General features: G+C 36.6%; 1 protein-coding gene and 1 non-coding gene across 2 annotated transcripts in view; one reads left to right on the top strand and one right to left on the bottom strand.

Annotated features, from left to right (window-relative positions):
• Positions 1–6,628, top strand: part of LOC127807557 (putative receptor protein kinase ZmPK1) — a 43,867-nt gene extending 37,239 nt beyond the window's left edge. Inside the window, exon 2 of the mRNA XM_052345507.1 lies at positions 4,783–6,628. Within this exon, the coding sequence (XP_052201467.1) occupies positions 4,783–6,410 (1,628 nt within the window). The 3' untranslated portion in view covers positions 6,411–6,628. The remainder of the gene's footprint in view (positions 1–4,782) is intronic.
• A 10,001-nt stretch (positions 6,629–16,629) lies between these two features.
• On the bottom strand, positions 16,630–16,737 carry LOC127809043 (small nucleolar RNA R71). Its single transcript, XR_008025049.1, has one exon. It is a non-coding gene; the product is annotated as a small nucleolar RNA R71 (small nucleolar RNA).
• Between the last annotated feature and the right edge of the window lie 415 nt (positions 16,738–17,152).

Genomic DNA, 17,152 nt, shown 5'->3' with positions numbered 1-17,152 from the left:
TTGTTGCAAACTATAGCATGACCACCTTCTGATTCATGCATCTTTTCAAACCAATGTCTTTGAGATGTGACATGGAATGATGCACCCGAGTCAAGAATCCATTATTGCATATGTGACCTAAATGCAACATTTATTTCAGTAGAGTCAGAATCTAGGAGAATATATATGTCACTAGAGGTTATTTCATTGGCATTTTCTTGTTATTTCACTTTTTTTCTTTTGTTTGTCTTTCTCGATATAACAATCTTAAATGAAGTGCCTAATTTTCCCACAACCATAGCATTTTTTTCCTTTCCCTTAGGCTTTGGATTTAGACCTACTTCTTCCTTTCTTCTTGCCACCTTCTTCCTGACTCCTAGTTTGAGATCTACCCCTTGTCATGTAGACATCACCATGTTTTGTCTCACTCTTCAACTCCATTTCCTTACTCCTAAGTGAATCAATGATAATCTCAGGTGATAAAGTGTCCCTACCATACTTAATGACATTTTTTTACCTCCTTATAGGCATCAGGAATGGCATTTAAAAGAATTATGGCTTTATATTCCTCGGTCACTTTTTTACCACAATTTGTGATATCTTGAATTAGTTTATTAAAGACATCTAGATTGTCATCTAAATCCTTAGAGTTGTCAATTTTAAAATTGAAAAAGTTTTCAAGTAAGACAAACTTATTAGGAGTAGATTTCTTAACATATAAATCTTATAATTTTTTCCAAAGTTCTTGAGTAGTATCAAGTTTACCCACTTTCCTTAAAACTGGTGAGAGAGGTGCAAAATTATAAAAGTGTATGCAAGTTCATCAACTTCTGTATTTTATTCTGCAGTGTTAGTTACAGGAAACTTGCCATCAATGGCTTTTAAAACTTTTTATTAAACTAAAATTCCCTTCATCTTTTGTTTCCAAATAGAAAAATCACATTTCCAGTTGAAAACACTCATTTCAAAGTAATGTGTAGTTATGTTCACAGAGAATATGCACAACACAGATAAAATGCACCTATAACAACAAAAGAAAAAAAGCAGCAAATTCACAAAATTAACTTCAACTAGGGACAGATTTTTCGAGCAACAACAACAAAAGAAAATAACACAGATTTACTTACGCAATATTTAAATGCACTTAGCAGATGAATAACCACAAGTAAAACACACATAAAATAACTAAACCAATACTAATTTTATCGACAAAAATTAGATCTGAGATCTAAAGCTGAAAGAAGGTCGGATCTGAAAACCGTCGCCAACCTCCACATGCTATTGCACACACCGCCGCCTATAACTCGACACACTGTCGCGACCAACGAGTTTGATGACATGTGCCGGTTAGATGAGAAGCCCAACGGATGTTGCTTTTGGATCTAAGGCCCTTTTACCCTAACTCAGAGCTTGTACAAAATAATTTGAAAAAAATTAAATTTGGTTAGCACACAGCTTACCGCGAAATTGGATCTGAAAATGAAGGGGTTTTCTGATCTATTTTCGATTTTACACAACCCAAAAAGCCTAACAGGGCTCTGATACCATTTGTGAGCGAAAGATCTACAAAAAAAAAATGGTTTGTGCAAGTATTAATCGAAAACAAAAATTCAAAAATACACAAGGTATAGAGAAACTCCCTAGTAGTCACGATAGAGGCGTTCAAGGCTCAGATCTGGCAAACCAAATCACTACTTAGGCAACACCAAGAATAGAACCACCAGGCCTCAACAATGCCCAACCCCAAATCTGTTCACCCCCTTAAATCTATTCACCCACCCAAGAGGAGGCGAATGCTCTACACAAAGTAAAGTCCACACAGGAACAAAAATCACAAAGATAAAGCAGGAAGTGAGAATGGATTAAGACCGTGAAGCTTACCTACCAAGGATTGACCATACCGAATATATATAGAGGAAAACCGATAGGTGCAACACAGAAATGACAAAAGGGCACCACACATACTACAAAAAATTCAGCATTTAGTGATGAAAAATTTCGTCACTAAATGTTAAATTTTGGTCGCTAAATAATTTAGCGACGGATTTAGTGACAGATAGGTTTTGTCACTAAATTTTAGCACCGGATTAAATTTAGCGACGGAATCAGCGATAGGAAAATTATGTTGCTAAAATTAACAATTTAGCGGTGAATGCATTTCTATCACTAAATTCAACGACAGAATTGTTTTCTGTCGTTAATCAGAGACGGAATTCCCTGCACGCGCGCCAACCCTCGCACTGCCCACCCTCCTCTCATGCGCGGGCTGCGTGGCAGCACTATGATAGTAATTCCAAGTGCTGCACCTTGAAATTGAACCCCCAACCTCCAAGGATTAACCACCTATATGTGTGCGCGCGAGCCAACCGATCTGGAAGTCTCCTTGACTATTAATGTGCATAAAATATATTTATAGTATTTTATTCCAAACTTTCCAAAGTTATATTTACACTCCAAAATTTTTCAAACTTATTTAATGAATATTAATTTTAATATTAATGTTAGTAGAGGGAAATGAATATTAATTTTAATTTTAATATTTATTAATTTTATTTCGTTACTAATTCAAATAGAAGTTTATAAATTATTATATTAGTTGTGAAAAATTATGTTCTTATTTTGATTTTAATTTTTAATTTTATATTTTATTAATTTTGCAACTTAACGACGAAATTTTTCGTCACTAATTTTGGATTTAATTACAATTTTTATAAATTCTACATTTAACTATGAAAAAATTTGTTATCAAATCAGATTTTAAATTTAATTTAAACATTTAATGAATTTCATATTAAAGTTTTATAAATATTTTATTAAAAATTATTTACAATAATATTACAAAGTTTTTGTATCAACTCCTGAATTATGTTTGAAGAAACAAACATAGAATTTGTGTATGGGATCCAAGTTTAGCCCATAATATATGCTTTTGGGGTAGCTCGACGAGACGATCGCAACTAGCAACTGCTACTGACTATTTTTTTCGTCATTTGAATTTTTTTCTTATGTTTAAATATAATTTTTTTAATTATTTTAGAGTCTTTTATTTTGAGTCGGGCCTTTAATGTAAGGGTCCAATCTGTCAAGAGCCTGTAGGCCATTAGGATTATTATTTAAATACTATTATGTTATTGTTGGGTGTTATTTTTGTTTTTGGTTGGTTACTATTATGTTATTATTTAAATACTATTATGTTTAAATATTATTTCTTTTGGCTGGTTATTATTTAAAGTATGAATTTCACATTAAATATAAACTCTATTTAATTTATTTATTTTTAAAAAAATTATTTTTAATTTAATTTTTATTTTTATTTAAATTTAAAATTTTAATTTTCAATTTTATTTTTTTAGTTTTTAGAGACAAATTTGTTCGGCCGCTAAATATTAAATTTTTAATTTAATTTTTTTTTTCAGTGACAAATTTGTATTGTCGCTAAATTTTTAAATTTTTAATTTATATTATTTTTTAGCGACAGATTTTGTTCAAATGCTAAAGTTTGATTTTTTAATTTAATTTTTTTATTTTTTAGCAATGGATTTGTCTCATCGGTAAAGTTTTAAATTTTTAAATTAATTTTTTTATTTTTTAGCTACGAATTTTGTTCTGCCGCTAAAATTTGAATTTTTGTTTTAATTTTTTTTCTCTTTTAGCGACCAATTTATTCCATCGCGAAAGTTTGAATTTTTAATTTAATTTTTTTCTCTTTTAGTGACAAATTTATTTCATCACGAAAGTTTAAATTTTTAATTTAATTTTTTTTCTTTTTTAACTACAAATTTGTGCCATTGCTAAAGTTTTAAATTTTTAATTTAATTTTTTTTATTTTTTAGCTATGAATTTTATTTCGTCGTTGAATTTTGAATTTTGAATTTAATTTTTTTCTTTTTAGAGACGGATTTGTTCAATTACTAAAGTTTTAAATTTTTAATTTAATTTTTTTATTTTTTAGCGACGGATTTGTTCCATCGCTAAAGTTTTAAATTTATTGAAAATATTAAAAAAAATTTAGTGATGGGATTTTTGTCACTAATTTCATCGCTAAATTTAGTGACGGATCTTTCCGTCGCTAATTTCGTTACGAAATTAAAAAAATATTTAAAAATATTTTTTACAGAATATCCATCGCTAATTAGTGATGGAAGAATTCAACCACAAAATTTCGTCACTAAAACCTATTTTTCTTGTAGTGACAAACCAATAATGAAACGCCCCACAAAGCAGCAAGTAAAGTCTAACATGAGGGATATTCGGCGCCGATAAGAGCTGTGTTATACCATAGGGCCACAACCTTTATCTTCAGATGGTAATTGACTTTGTTCGTTTAGTGTGGTCGCCCAGCAAGCGAATTGTGGTTTAATGGGTAGGTGAGACATTCTTCCAAAAAGTGACTGAGAAGCGGGGACCCCTTGGTTTTAAGTATAAAAAGAATAAGCCCCCACGGGCATGGCTCAACAACAAAGCATGTGGAGTTTCACAGAGAGTATCTGAGATTAAATTCTTGTGGTGGCAATTGTCCCATATGAAGGTGTGAATTGAATATCCTATTCTATGTGTGTATAGACTATGACCGCATCTAGGTTTACTCAACGGGCGAATTGAGAGGAAAAAACGTCCATTCCCAAAATTAGTCGGGCGAACTCGAAACTTGGGTTATCAAAAAATATAAAAAATAATATTTTCGTATTAATTATCTTTTATGTTTGTAGCTTGATATATACCTTGATAGCTGTTCTTTGTCTGAGTCCAGTCCCCCTCTATTCATAACTCGCTAGCTGTGCTCTAATAATTTTCTTCCAACAGGCATTTGCGGACCCAACTCATTTTGTACCTACCTGCCAAATGAGAAATCCGAAGCTAAATCAAGGAGATGCGCTTGCTTACCAGGCTACAACGTCATAGATCCTTCCGATTGGTCTCTTGGATGCCAACCAAATTTCACCACTCCTCTCTCCTGCACGGTTGGTGAGACCGATTTTATCCAGCTTCCTAATACTGATTTCTACGGCTACGATATCACGATCTATTACAACTACACGCTGGAGATGTGTGTGAATGAATGCTTGAATCACTGCGATTGTCTTGGATTCCAATTCGAATATAGTTCTTCCAAAGTTTACTTGGACTGCTATCCCAAGAGACTGTTTGTCAACGGATATCGTTCTCCAGATTTTGTGCATCATCGACTCTTTGTAAGATTGCCGAAAGACTTACTGTCTTCCGATACAGAGCCCCATGAGAGATTGCCGAATGCCTCACTGTCTTTCTATATAAAACCCCTTCGGAATCTCAGCTTGGATTGTTCACATCAAGTTATCTCGTGGCTCGATAGAAGTTATTACAAGAAACCGAAACAAAATGCCGTATTGAAGTTCATGGTTTCCTTTGCCTTTGCACTTGCAGGGTTTGAGATTGTTTGTATCTGTACCGTGTGGTGCTTCATGTACATAACCCAACTTGATAGATCAGGTGTGGCTAGACAACGTCTCCTTAAACTCAACACCGGATTTCGAAAATTCACGTACGATGAGCTGAAGAAGGCGTCGAGAAATTTCTCGCACGAGATTGGAAGAGGCGGCAGCGGCATTATCTATAAGGGGGTGTTGCAAGATGGCCGAGTAGCCGCGATCAAGCTGCTGATCAATGAAGCTAATTACCAAGGAGAGGAAGAATTTATGGTAGAGTTAAGTACCATCGGAAGGCTTAACCACATGAACCTGATAGAGATGTGGGGATATTGCGTGGAAGGAAAGCACAGACTTCTGGTTTACGAGTATATGGAATATGGGTCCTTGGCAGAAACCCTGTCTTCTTCCCAAACACTTAATTCACTTCAGAGGTTTGATATTGCTCTTGGAACTGCAAAGGGCCTGGCTTATCTCCACGAAGAATGCTTGGAATGGGTTCTGCACTGCGACGTGAAGCCTCAGAACATACTGTTGGATGGTGATTACCAGCCAAAAGTGGCAGACTTTGGCCTCTCCAAGCTGTTAAACCGAGCCGGTGGCAATAGCAATTCAAGCTTCTCGAGGATTCGAGGAACAAGAGGTTATATGGCTCCCGAGTGGATTTTCAATCTCCACATCACCTCTAAAGTCGATGTTTATAGCTATGGCATGGTTGTGCTGGAGATGGTCACGGGGAAGACCCCAATGACTGGTCATCACACCAGCTTTAGCAATGACGGGGAGATGATGGAGGTCAGAGGGCTGGTTAATTGGGTCAGAGAGAAGATTAGTGAAAATGGTCGTAGAAAGGGCTCGGATTCACTTGGAAAGATTGTAGACCCAAAGTTACAGGGTGAATTTGATGTAGCCAAGATGGAAGTATTGGTTGATGTCGCTTTACGGTGCGTGGAGGAAGACAGAGATGCAAGACCCACCATGAGCCAAGTAATAGAGATGCTTCTCCGACATGAAAATGATCGTTAACGCAATGATCTATCTGTTGGAGATGGCCATACATGAAGCAAGTGAAGAAACTTAATTCCATATCAGGCAGTATTAATGATTTTTTGTTATTTCCCATATGGGGTACGGTAATGGCGATTGTCTTCTTAGTTCTCTGAACTTCGTACGCTATCCTTGCTTTTATTAGTTTATGAAACTTTATGGTTCCTACTGTCAGATGCAATGAATTATTTCTAATATGATTGTATTCCCAATATATTGTTGTTGGATGTAGGAAAAATGTGTATTTCCTTATTTATGATTGATCTAAGCGTTGTAAATTTTCTATAATCGAACAACTGACTAAACTAAATCCGCATGACCTATGATCTCAAAATGATCTACTTTTAATAGAATAATGTGTAATTTCTAGTTTTGTACAGATTTTATTACCTTACTTGCAACTACCTGATGTTCCTTTCTAAGACTAGACAATATTTGTCAAGAACACTCACTACATATACAATATTAGGTCAGGTATAGATCTCTGCATACATTAAACTACTCGTTACACTGCTATAAGAAATTCTTTTCATTTCAGCTTTCTTAAGATCAGTCATAGAGCATTGTTACTTGCTGAGCTTATCTCCCTTCTCCCTCAACAATAGGAGCTATTCCGATTTGTAATTCTTTATGTTGAACCTGTTTAACACTCGATCGATATAAATAGATAGAGATAAAACCAATAATTTTTCCATTTTTAATCTCTGTAGATCTAATAGTTGAGAACAAAACTTGTTTTACTAAAATCTTTCATGTCAAAATTCTTCAATAGCTTATTCTTTACATCATGTAGTAATCCCAAATCACTAACAGCCAATGAATTATTATCAACATATAAAGCCAAGAAGATAAAACTGTTCCAATTGACCTTGAGATATATATGTTATTATCTAAGTACAATAATTAAATTTATTTGTTTTGTGATCAGGCAGAACAGAGTCCTCCACCACAACTAAGGAGTCGAGAGTGTAACACACCGTTTTTTCCAAGCGTGCGTTAATCCAAAATTTTAGGAATTTTTTTTTTTCAACATATGCTTAACATAAATCATTCCCAACAATCTAATTATACCCTCTCAGCATATCAAATTTAAAAATCGATAAGTTAAGACAGGTAATATCATCATAAAATGCAAAAGTAATATCGAAATCTCAAATGATGTATAACTGTAATTCCTTTATTCATAATATAGAAACCGTACCATTGTTTGACAAGACATCTTCAAAATAAAATACATACAAATTAATCCCTTGGCAACACAACTAAACACCTCCAACATAATCAAAATATATGCTAAAGGTCTCCAATGTAATCAACGGCTACATCTCGATAACCTTTTTTCCCTTAGCATCGCTATTTTCACATGGAACGTTTAAATATTCCAAGAGCATTGTCCAAATTAGATGCTAAATCATCTAAATGAGAGTTCAAAATATTTTCGTAAATGTATGCAAGACCATGAACAATAGACAAATCCCGACATGTTCTAGCCCAAGAGAATCTCATACAGCTCTTAACCCATACCACGGGAAAAGAGCAATCCTAACTTATCATCTCTCCGACATCTTGGGAACAATCATTACCACTCTCGCCACAGAAGGGTCAACATCAACGCAGGAACTCGACACACCACAATCACATAAGAGATTACGTTCCTACTCAAAAGCATCCCGAAAACACTACCCATTTCCAACACACATGCCAATACCATAACCATAACATTTAATGATGCATTACATAAAACGACATTTTAATGCACGTATTTCAATGCACACGTAAATAAACACTTTAGATTAACCATCCACATGAAATCAACCTATCACAGGTCAAACCATTTGTATAAACAAATCAAGTATAGGGTCGAACCACTCAAAATAAACTAAGTTTGAAGTAGAAGCTCTTACAATAAATCAAGTTATAGGGGCTAACACTCACCTTAACTGTAATTCAAAATATCTCGATTCTCGTGTCAACCTCGATTTTTGTGACATGCCTTAAATAATAGTACTATTTCTCAACCTCGAGCCCCAACGATCCCTAGATATTATATTCATTCAAAAGAATATCAACATCTATTTTTCATAATTTTCTCATAATTTCTCCTTATTTTTTCCCTATTTTCTCCTCAAAAATTCCAAAATAAATACCTCCTCAAAGTTTTTCTCAAATTTTTCTCCACCATAATTCATAAAATATTTTTATAAAAATATTAAAAAAAATCAAAAAATACCTCATCCCCACGCGCCTTACGCATGAAGACCCGCGCGTCTACTGCAAGCAAGCACTTTGCCACCAATGATCAGAATTTCCCCCCGATCACACCACCATGTAGACCTTTTCAAGTTGATCACGATGGTAGGCTTCTTGGCCTGAAAACACCACCGGAAGGCCCCCAATTAACTATTTAAAGCCTTAGCTCTGGTGACTTACCCAATTTTCTGGCGACTTTCGAAACCCACTTAAACCACCATGAAAACACTCCAAAATTTTTAGAATTGATCCTCTTGACACAAGGAACAAAAGCGCTCTATCCAATCCCTCAAACAGACTCTCAATGTAACGACCCTCTCTTGGATAGTTCTACTAGCATAGGAAATCCGAAAGAAGGTCGTTAAAATATAGGTACAAGCACAACTCAGATTGACAAAAGAACATCCGCCTAAGATACAAAATATCATAATTTTAAAAGATCAAATACATATTTTTTGAGTTCAATAGACTTTGACATTCTTTTAGGCTACAATGCCCATACATTACAAAATATCAAGGCAAGAGTTAAAATTTTACATCATGACTTAATCTATCCTTGCCCTCAAAATACCCCAAGACCTTTTGGTTGGGAGAGCCTTGTACACGCCTAATCACACACCACTCGGACCTGCTCCTTCCTTCGCCTTACCTTTATCTAGAAAGATAATTAAAGAAAGAGTGAGCCATAAGGCTCAGTAAGTAAACAATATATATATAGCAAGTAAAGAATGTCAAGGAATGAGACATGAATGAACCACTATCTTCACATAGAATATAAAATCTCAACATGATTCACACACATATATTTATATTTGTTCAACATACCTCCAGATTCTTTATTTCATGCCATACATAGAAGTATCATGCACCGTCTTGTGGACCATTATCCACCCCCATCCCAATCTTATGTTAGGCGCGCATTATGAGCTGAATATCATATATTACCTTGTGAACCATTAACCACCTACAACCCTATTCATATATTAGGCGCGCATTATGAGTCGAAGCCCCCATAGTAGACAAAAGTCCATCGGCGTACTAGGATATCCTCTTTCTCACATACATGGAATCCTATGTATATGCCAATCTTCACATGCCAAAGGTATTAGTTAACTAAAATAAATATTTGATGCCATTATTAGGATTCTCGGATTTCACAGTGCACTCATTAATCATTCATGCTTAGAGATCAATTACTGCTATTCTCAGCACTTCTATAGGGAAATTTTTCCCACCAATCAAGTATATCAGTAAGATTATGCTATGGTATCATCATATTAATGACTTATAAGAGGAATGGAAGGAGAATCAAAACATCAAAAAAAGGGATAAGCCACCAATGGTAACAATCAGTCGACAGATCAGAGGGATTTGTCGACAGCCAGAGGACAAAACAATCCATTGATTAATTGATGAATTGTGATTTACCGACTGGAAAAACAAAATTTAGAAATTGATCGATATATGGGATAAGTCTGTCGATCGGCAGAATGCTAAACCATGATCGGTCGATAGATGAGATAGATCTATCGACAGGTAGAATGTAAAACTCTCAAGCCAAAGACAAACATAGCTCAGTCGATCAACAGATGAAAGGAAATCTGTCGACTTGTAGAATGCAAGACAACCAATGGTCAACAAATGGACCTAGACCTGTTGACTGTCGTAACAAAATGAGGAAATCAATCTAGAGATGGAACAAATCTGTCGACCGGCAGAATACTAAAACAAGATCGGTCAACAGATGGACGGACTTGTCGACCGACAGAATGCAATAACAGGAACGGTTGACAGGTATAGCCCAACCGGTCGACCGATCTCTACAAAAAAGTTAAGAGTATAGCGAAAATGTGTGCAAGAAGCCCAATTTCTTGCTACCTACTACACATTAACCAACAACCCATCCTTCCTTACAAACATAGAGTGGACCAAGACCCCTTCCAAGCATTTTAAACATTTACTCAAAATGTTACAAGGATGGTTATACAAACACTCACCAAAGCCAACATACTTGCAAATGAAAGAAATAGCATTTTAAGGATATCAAACCACACAATGGACTATTTAGGGACACAACATTCAAAGAGAAGCAACGATCTACAAATAGAGGTCAACAACAAAGATCTTGCTATATCAAAAGGAGTAGGAACTTGCATAACCAAAAGAAATGAAAGAATAACTTGTCTTGTTTGCTGAAACCAAAGGAGAAGAAAACCCTAGCTGTAACTTCCACACTTGAAGCTTTGATGGCACCAACAATGAAGAAGAAGAAAGAAGAAAGAATAAGGAAGAAAAGCAAAAGATCTCTCTTGCGAAAGAAAGAAGAAGAGAGAGAAAAGACAAGACAAAAAGGAGAAATGGGGGGAGGGGGGAAGAGTGATCTACCTCTAACTCTCCAACAACTCCCCTTCACATTTACCATTTTGCCCCCACTTTATGCACTCACACACACACACACACTCATTAAACCTTTTTTAGCCTATTTTCTTTTCTTTTCCATTTTCCTTTATATCCAACATTACACACAAATTCCTTTATAATAATTACCCATTTATGAAATGTCTATTTTTCCCTCGACTTTATTACACACAATAACAAATCACAAGTCCTCTTTAGACTTTTTGTTATCCTCTCTTTTTTATTTACATTAAATAAAATATACAAATTCCATGCACATGGCCCCATGCCCATTTCATTAACCCATCTCAAATGGCCCAACTATATTCTTAGGCCCAATGGGCTTTCACTATTTCATTTTAATTAAACACAACCCACTTTATACTTAACCACAACCTTATTTTGAAAACCCAATCCCTTAATTTAGGTACACCCCCAATAACATAAGGCTAAATCCAATTGGCAAAAATTTTCAATATCCCAAAATAAGTTAATAAGCACCTGGACCCACTAGCGGGTCATTACACCCAAACTCGAGCAATTTGTGTGCTAAATTTTGGTCAAAACCTTTGTTATTTATAGGCAAAATCCGAGTATCCCTCGGCTAATCATTAACCTTTGCTTCACCCCACGCTTCCTAGGACCATTCTTGGCCATACCCTGGCAAGATCTGGCTGTCTTATCGTTGGATTTGGGCTCCATGTGCGGTGGCAGGTCTGCCATGCTACTAATAGCAAGTTCTAGAAATTACACTTTTACCCCTTTGATTATTTCTTTTGCATTTTAAGGCTCATTTCAAGTCCTTAGACTTTGATATTTTACCACGAGAACCCCTAAGTTCCATTCTCTTCATTTACCCCAAGAAATTTGAAAAAATATCATTTTCAACCCCTTTTTAACTAGAATTAAAAATTACACTTAGGCCCAAATATGTGTAAGATCGTGTTTTGACCGCAAGTGCTTTTGTTTCATCCCAAAACTACTTAAAGGTTGTTTCTTATGCAAAATATGAACTTTTTTAGGATTTCGTTGATTTATCAGAAGTCCCTTACGATCATTCAATTTTTCAACCTGAATCATAGCTATACCAAAAACTGTATCTGATCCCATTTCTTTCTATGCCATAAATATTATCTCAAGACACTCGTTAACTAAATAACCTTTTCTTTAGATATATAAGCTCTAGGGTACTCTCTATAGTTGATTTGGTCACCTATTCAATGTATTTTGATATCCATTTTCCACAAAATTTCATATTTCCACCAAAACACTTATTTACAAAAATTTTGGATATTACACAAGGTATCACCAACAAGGCCAAGGCACATCTAGATTGGGTTGAACTCAAGGCTCAATAAAGTCTGAGCCTAAAGGGGTTTTTAAGGTGAGATACCTAGAAGAGGCTTCAGGTGACAGGCAATGAAGAGCCCCGAAGGGTTCTTCGGTAGGCAGGTCTTCCAGAGTTAAGGATGAACAGTTGGGACTTCGCCTGCAAGCACAACAATGGTTAGAAAGCCACACGAGAGACTCCTCTATGCGGGCCCTCTGATGCCTAAGTTAGACACCGGTCTGAGAAATATGCCCAAGGAATGTCCCAAGTAATAGGTACGAAAATGTTAACAAGTGTTTAGATGCTCGTGTTCAGACCCCGCAAGGGGATGTAAATTATATCACTGTTCCTGGATAAGATCTAAGAAAGACAAAGTGTCGGGTCAAAAGTGCAAGAACATAGAGTGATAGAAGGTCGAGTCAGGCTTCTTCTCTCCCCAAAAAGATCCCTAATCCTTCAAAGAACTTCCTATTTATGGGCAAAATTGCAGTACCCATAGATAAGCTAGATGGCTCTTCAAAAAAGGTACCATCGGAAGGCTTAGAGAAGACTTCTAGGTGAACTACCCTGATGGCTATCTCCGTGTAAGACCCCGTTTCGGCATAAGGTTGCCACGTCATTTAAGTGAGATTAAAATACCAAAATGGGTATATCAGTGAAAATAAGTCGCTGAATCAATCGAATGGAGTTCCCCGAAGCTTAGATATCAAAGGAAAATAACATAGTATTAATGTGTGATTCAAGAAGTGATTTTTAGAATTAAAAGAAATTGTAATTGAGACAGTTTTTGGTACAGCGTCGGTTCAGGCCGAAAAAATCCAATTGTTGTGAGGGACTTCCAAAATTTCAATGGAACCCTTGAAAGATCTTGATTTTGTAAGTATAACAACCCTTAAGTAATTTTGAGTTGAAATGGGAGAGTTGGCAGTCGAAATGAAAATGCGGGCCTAAGTGTAATTTCTTAAAATTGCCCAAAGGAGGTCAAAAGGACAATTTTTCAGGATCTTTGGGGATGAAATGAGGGTTTTGGAGCTTTAGGGTCTTATTGGAAATAATAGAAAGTTCAAGGGTTGAGGATAAGGGGCAAAATGAAAAAAGTCAGAAGTTGAAGGGGCAAATGTGTAATAAGCTGAAAATGGAAGCTGTCATGGCTGAACTAGGATTGCAGGTCACTGATAGCATGCATATTTATACTATATTTTGGCATTTCACCTCAGTCTTATTAGGCCATTTGAAGTAATTTTTGCTGATCTTTCATTGTTTCTATTTTATTATACTTCAAATCGTCCTTACACTATTTTCTATCTTACTTCTATGGATCCAGGCTTTAGGGAATATTGGATGGGCTAGAGAAGTGGCTCAACTAAAGGAGCTTGGGCTCACTTTCAAGGAGCAGACTTGGGCTGCTCAATTTTGCTATTTTTGGGCTCACTTATTTTCTGTTGGGCTAGGCCCAACCCTAACCTTCCTAGCTCTTCATTTCTTAGCCATGTATTTAAGGCCTCTTAGCACTTATTTCATGAGGGGGAGGAAGAGAAAAGAGAGAGAATTCTCTGGCCGTTTTTGTTGTTGTAGCATTTTTTCTATTTTCTTCATTTTGTTCCATTTTGTCTTCCTTGCTGTAATGATAGGCTAGAGCATTTGTAACCGGTTGTGTATCTTGAATCCATGTGGAATCTGAGTCCCGGATGAGCTACAAAAACCTGGTTTGTTGTTTGTTTCTTATTCATTTCCATTTGGTTTAGTTTGAGCAGATTTGTGAATGCATGGAGTTCATGGCAGGTTTGTGTGAATTTGCATGGTTTCATTTTCTGTTAAATGCTTAAGAGAACATAATGTTATAGCCGGTTGGTATAACATCTCGAAAATGAATATTATGTGCTTGAACGATTGTTCTTGCATAGGTCCGGATAGGTTGAATAGAGAGTGGATGGTTGCATTTTGTCTATAAGAGGTTTCTGTATTCATTTTGTTATTCCAATCATTCTAATCCTTGGACGGTTGTTGGGGATGCTTTAAGTTTGATATCCAGAGATTAAAACATCTAACAAGCTAAGATGTATAGGTTGGACAAGGAAGATTTCACATAGGGGACAAATACACAGCCGGTTGCATTTCATTTATTGATTTTCATCTATCATTTTGTTTCTGTTTTGTCACTTAGTTTTCTGTCAACCCCCCCCCCTAAACAAACAGTTGTTTATATTGGTTCTCTTTGTTGGTAGAAGAAGGTGAGGCTCCTTGTGAGAGACGACTTAGGGAGCACTTTGCTGCAAACTAGAGAAGAGAAGAGAAGAGATATATAGATACTAATTCTGGAGTGGTTCGACAGCCGGTCAGAATTTTGGCGCCGTTGCCGGGGAGCCAAGTTTTTCTTCTAAAAACATAGAGGACCGACCCTATTTTCTGTTTGTTTTGTTTTCTTGTTTGAGTGTTTTGTCTGTTTTGTGTTCTTGGTGATAAGGTTATCAGTTGTTGCTCACAAACTTGAAGAGCTATTATGTTCTGTTCTTGATAGCAAGCAGCAACAGAAAAGCCTTATTTGCCTTTTCGATCTTTTTTTGTGTGTGTGTGTGTATTTTCCTTTCTATTTTCTTGTTTCTAGAATTATTTTTGAACAAAGAAGTGGCTGTTGGAAAGGGCTGCACGACCTGCAACTGGAAAAGCAACCCTGCAGCAACTGAAAAAGCAAAAAGACACCTGCAGTCCTTCTCTGGTCTGGTTTTCAGCATCACTACCTTGTGTTCTTGTCTGATCTTCATGTGCTCTAATAGGTGCTGAAAAGCAAGCTCACAGCAAGTAGACAACCCAACAAAAAAGGGGCTGCAGCAGATCAGGAGCATAACCGTTTTTCCTTTATTTAGAGAAAGCTGAAGCCCACTTTTTTGCCTCTGACAGCAAATCACCTGACCAAGAGGATATTCCGTTTTTCTTTTTCACTTTTTCCTTTTATTTTCTCTCTTTTAACATTCCATTTAACGTTGTCTTTCCCTTCCCCACTAATCTCCCTTTTCTTTTGGCAGATAGGCACCAGCAGCTGCAACCAAAAGAAGATTAGCCACAGCAGCCTTCCATTTGACAGCGGTTTGGACCACCTCCATGACAGATAGCAATATTTAAGGATTGAGCTCGAGATACCGGTTCTATCCTCTTGCTTTCTCACCCCTACTTGATATTCTTTCATGTCCATATGCCCCCCTTGATGTTTTCTTGCATATAGAGTGGTTTCTGAGGCAAAATAGGAGCAGGTTTTGAGGGAAAAATCAATTTCTCGATTACTGTTCACAGCCTTCCACTTGCTCCGATTGAGCTAATTTTTGGTGTCCAAAGAAATGGAGGTGTGGGGATCAATAGTCACTTGTTTTTAGTGTGGAGACCGTTTTTTGGCCAAATTCCAACGTTTAGACCACTTTTTGGGCCATTTTGTGTTTCTCAGTGGCTAATTTGGTGTGGTTTTTAGTGTTTTTAGGTCCCTCAATGTTTTTGTGTTGAAATTTTGTGAAAAATTGCATAAAAAAATCATCTAAAGGCTTCTTGTTTGACATGTTTTTTGTGCTTCTGTGTTTTTGTGTTTTTGAGTTTTTGAGTTCTTGGTATGCATATCCCATTTTGTGTGCTGTTTTTGTGCTGATCTCTAGTGCATGACCAGGTCTTCTAAGAAAAAATTACTTGACTTGGATCTTGAATTAGAGAACACTCTTAGAAGGTAAGCTAGAGAGCTTAAGTCTCGGGATAGGATTGACCTTAACAGTGTTTCTAATACTTCATCCGAACCTATTCCAGAATTCATCAATATGGCAGATAATGGTAATGGCAATAATGGTAATGGTAATGGCAATAATGGTAATGGAAATAATGGTAATCATGGTCATTTGGATGGTAGAACCATTAGAGAGCTGGCTGCACCTGATGTGCATTATCAGCCCCTATGTATTCAATACCCACAGTTGGATGCTAACTTTGAACTCAAATCTGGACTGATCCATTTGTTGCCCAAGTTTCATGGTCTTGCAGGAGAGGATCCACACAAGCATCTTAAAGACTTTCATGTTGTTTGCTCAACCATGCGGCCACAAGGAGTAGATGAAGAGCAAATCAAGCTGAGAGCCTTCCCATTCTCACTTGATGGATCCGCCAAGGATTGGCTCTACTACCTGCCACCAGCTGGGATGGATTGAAAAGGATCTTCTTGGAAAAATTCTTCCCAGCCTCCAAAACAGCATCCATAAGGAAGGAAATTTGTGGTATAAGGCAGATGAGTGGTGAGACTCTACATGAGTATTGGGAGAGATTCAAGAAGTTGTGTTCCAGCTGTCCTCACCATTAGATAAGTGACCAACTCCTAATTCAATATCTCTATGAAGGTCTAATCCCCATGGACAGGTACTTGGTAGATGCTGCAAGTGGAGGAGCCTTGGCAGAGAAGACCCCAGCAGCTGCACAAGAGTTGATATCAAAGATGGCACAAAATGCCCAGCAGTTTGGCACCAGAATTAACACTCCTACAAAAGCCATCAATGAAGTCAGTGTGGCTGCCACTATGGACCAGCAGAGGATAGAAAACAAGCTTGAGGAATTAGCTTCCATGGTCAGGCAGTTGGCATTAGAGAGAAAGCAACCCCAGCAGCAACTTTGTGGCATTTGCTCCTTGCCATCCCATATAACAGACCAATGCCCACAGTTGCAAGAAAATAATGAATCTGTTGCTGGCATCTTCCCTGGTAGACCATTCCAGCAGCACAAT

This window comes from Diospyros lotus, chromosome 8 (assembly GCF_014633365.1).
Source record: "Diospyros lotus cultivar Yz01 chromosome 8, ASM1463336v1, whole genome shotgun sequence".
In the NCBI taxonomy this organism is placed as follows: domain Eukaryota; kingdom Viridiplantae; phylum Streptophyta; class Magnoliopsida; order Ericales; family Ebenaceae; genus Diospyros; species Diospyros lotus.
The sequence above is the reverse complement of the archived record's forward strand: the minus strand, read 5'-3'. Positions and strand labels throughout refer to the sequence as shown.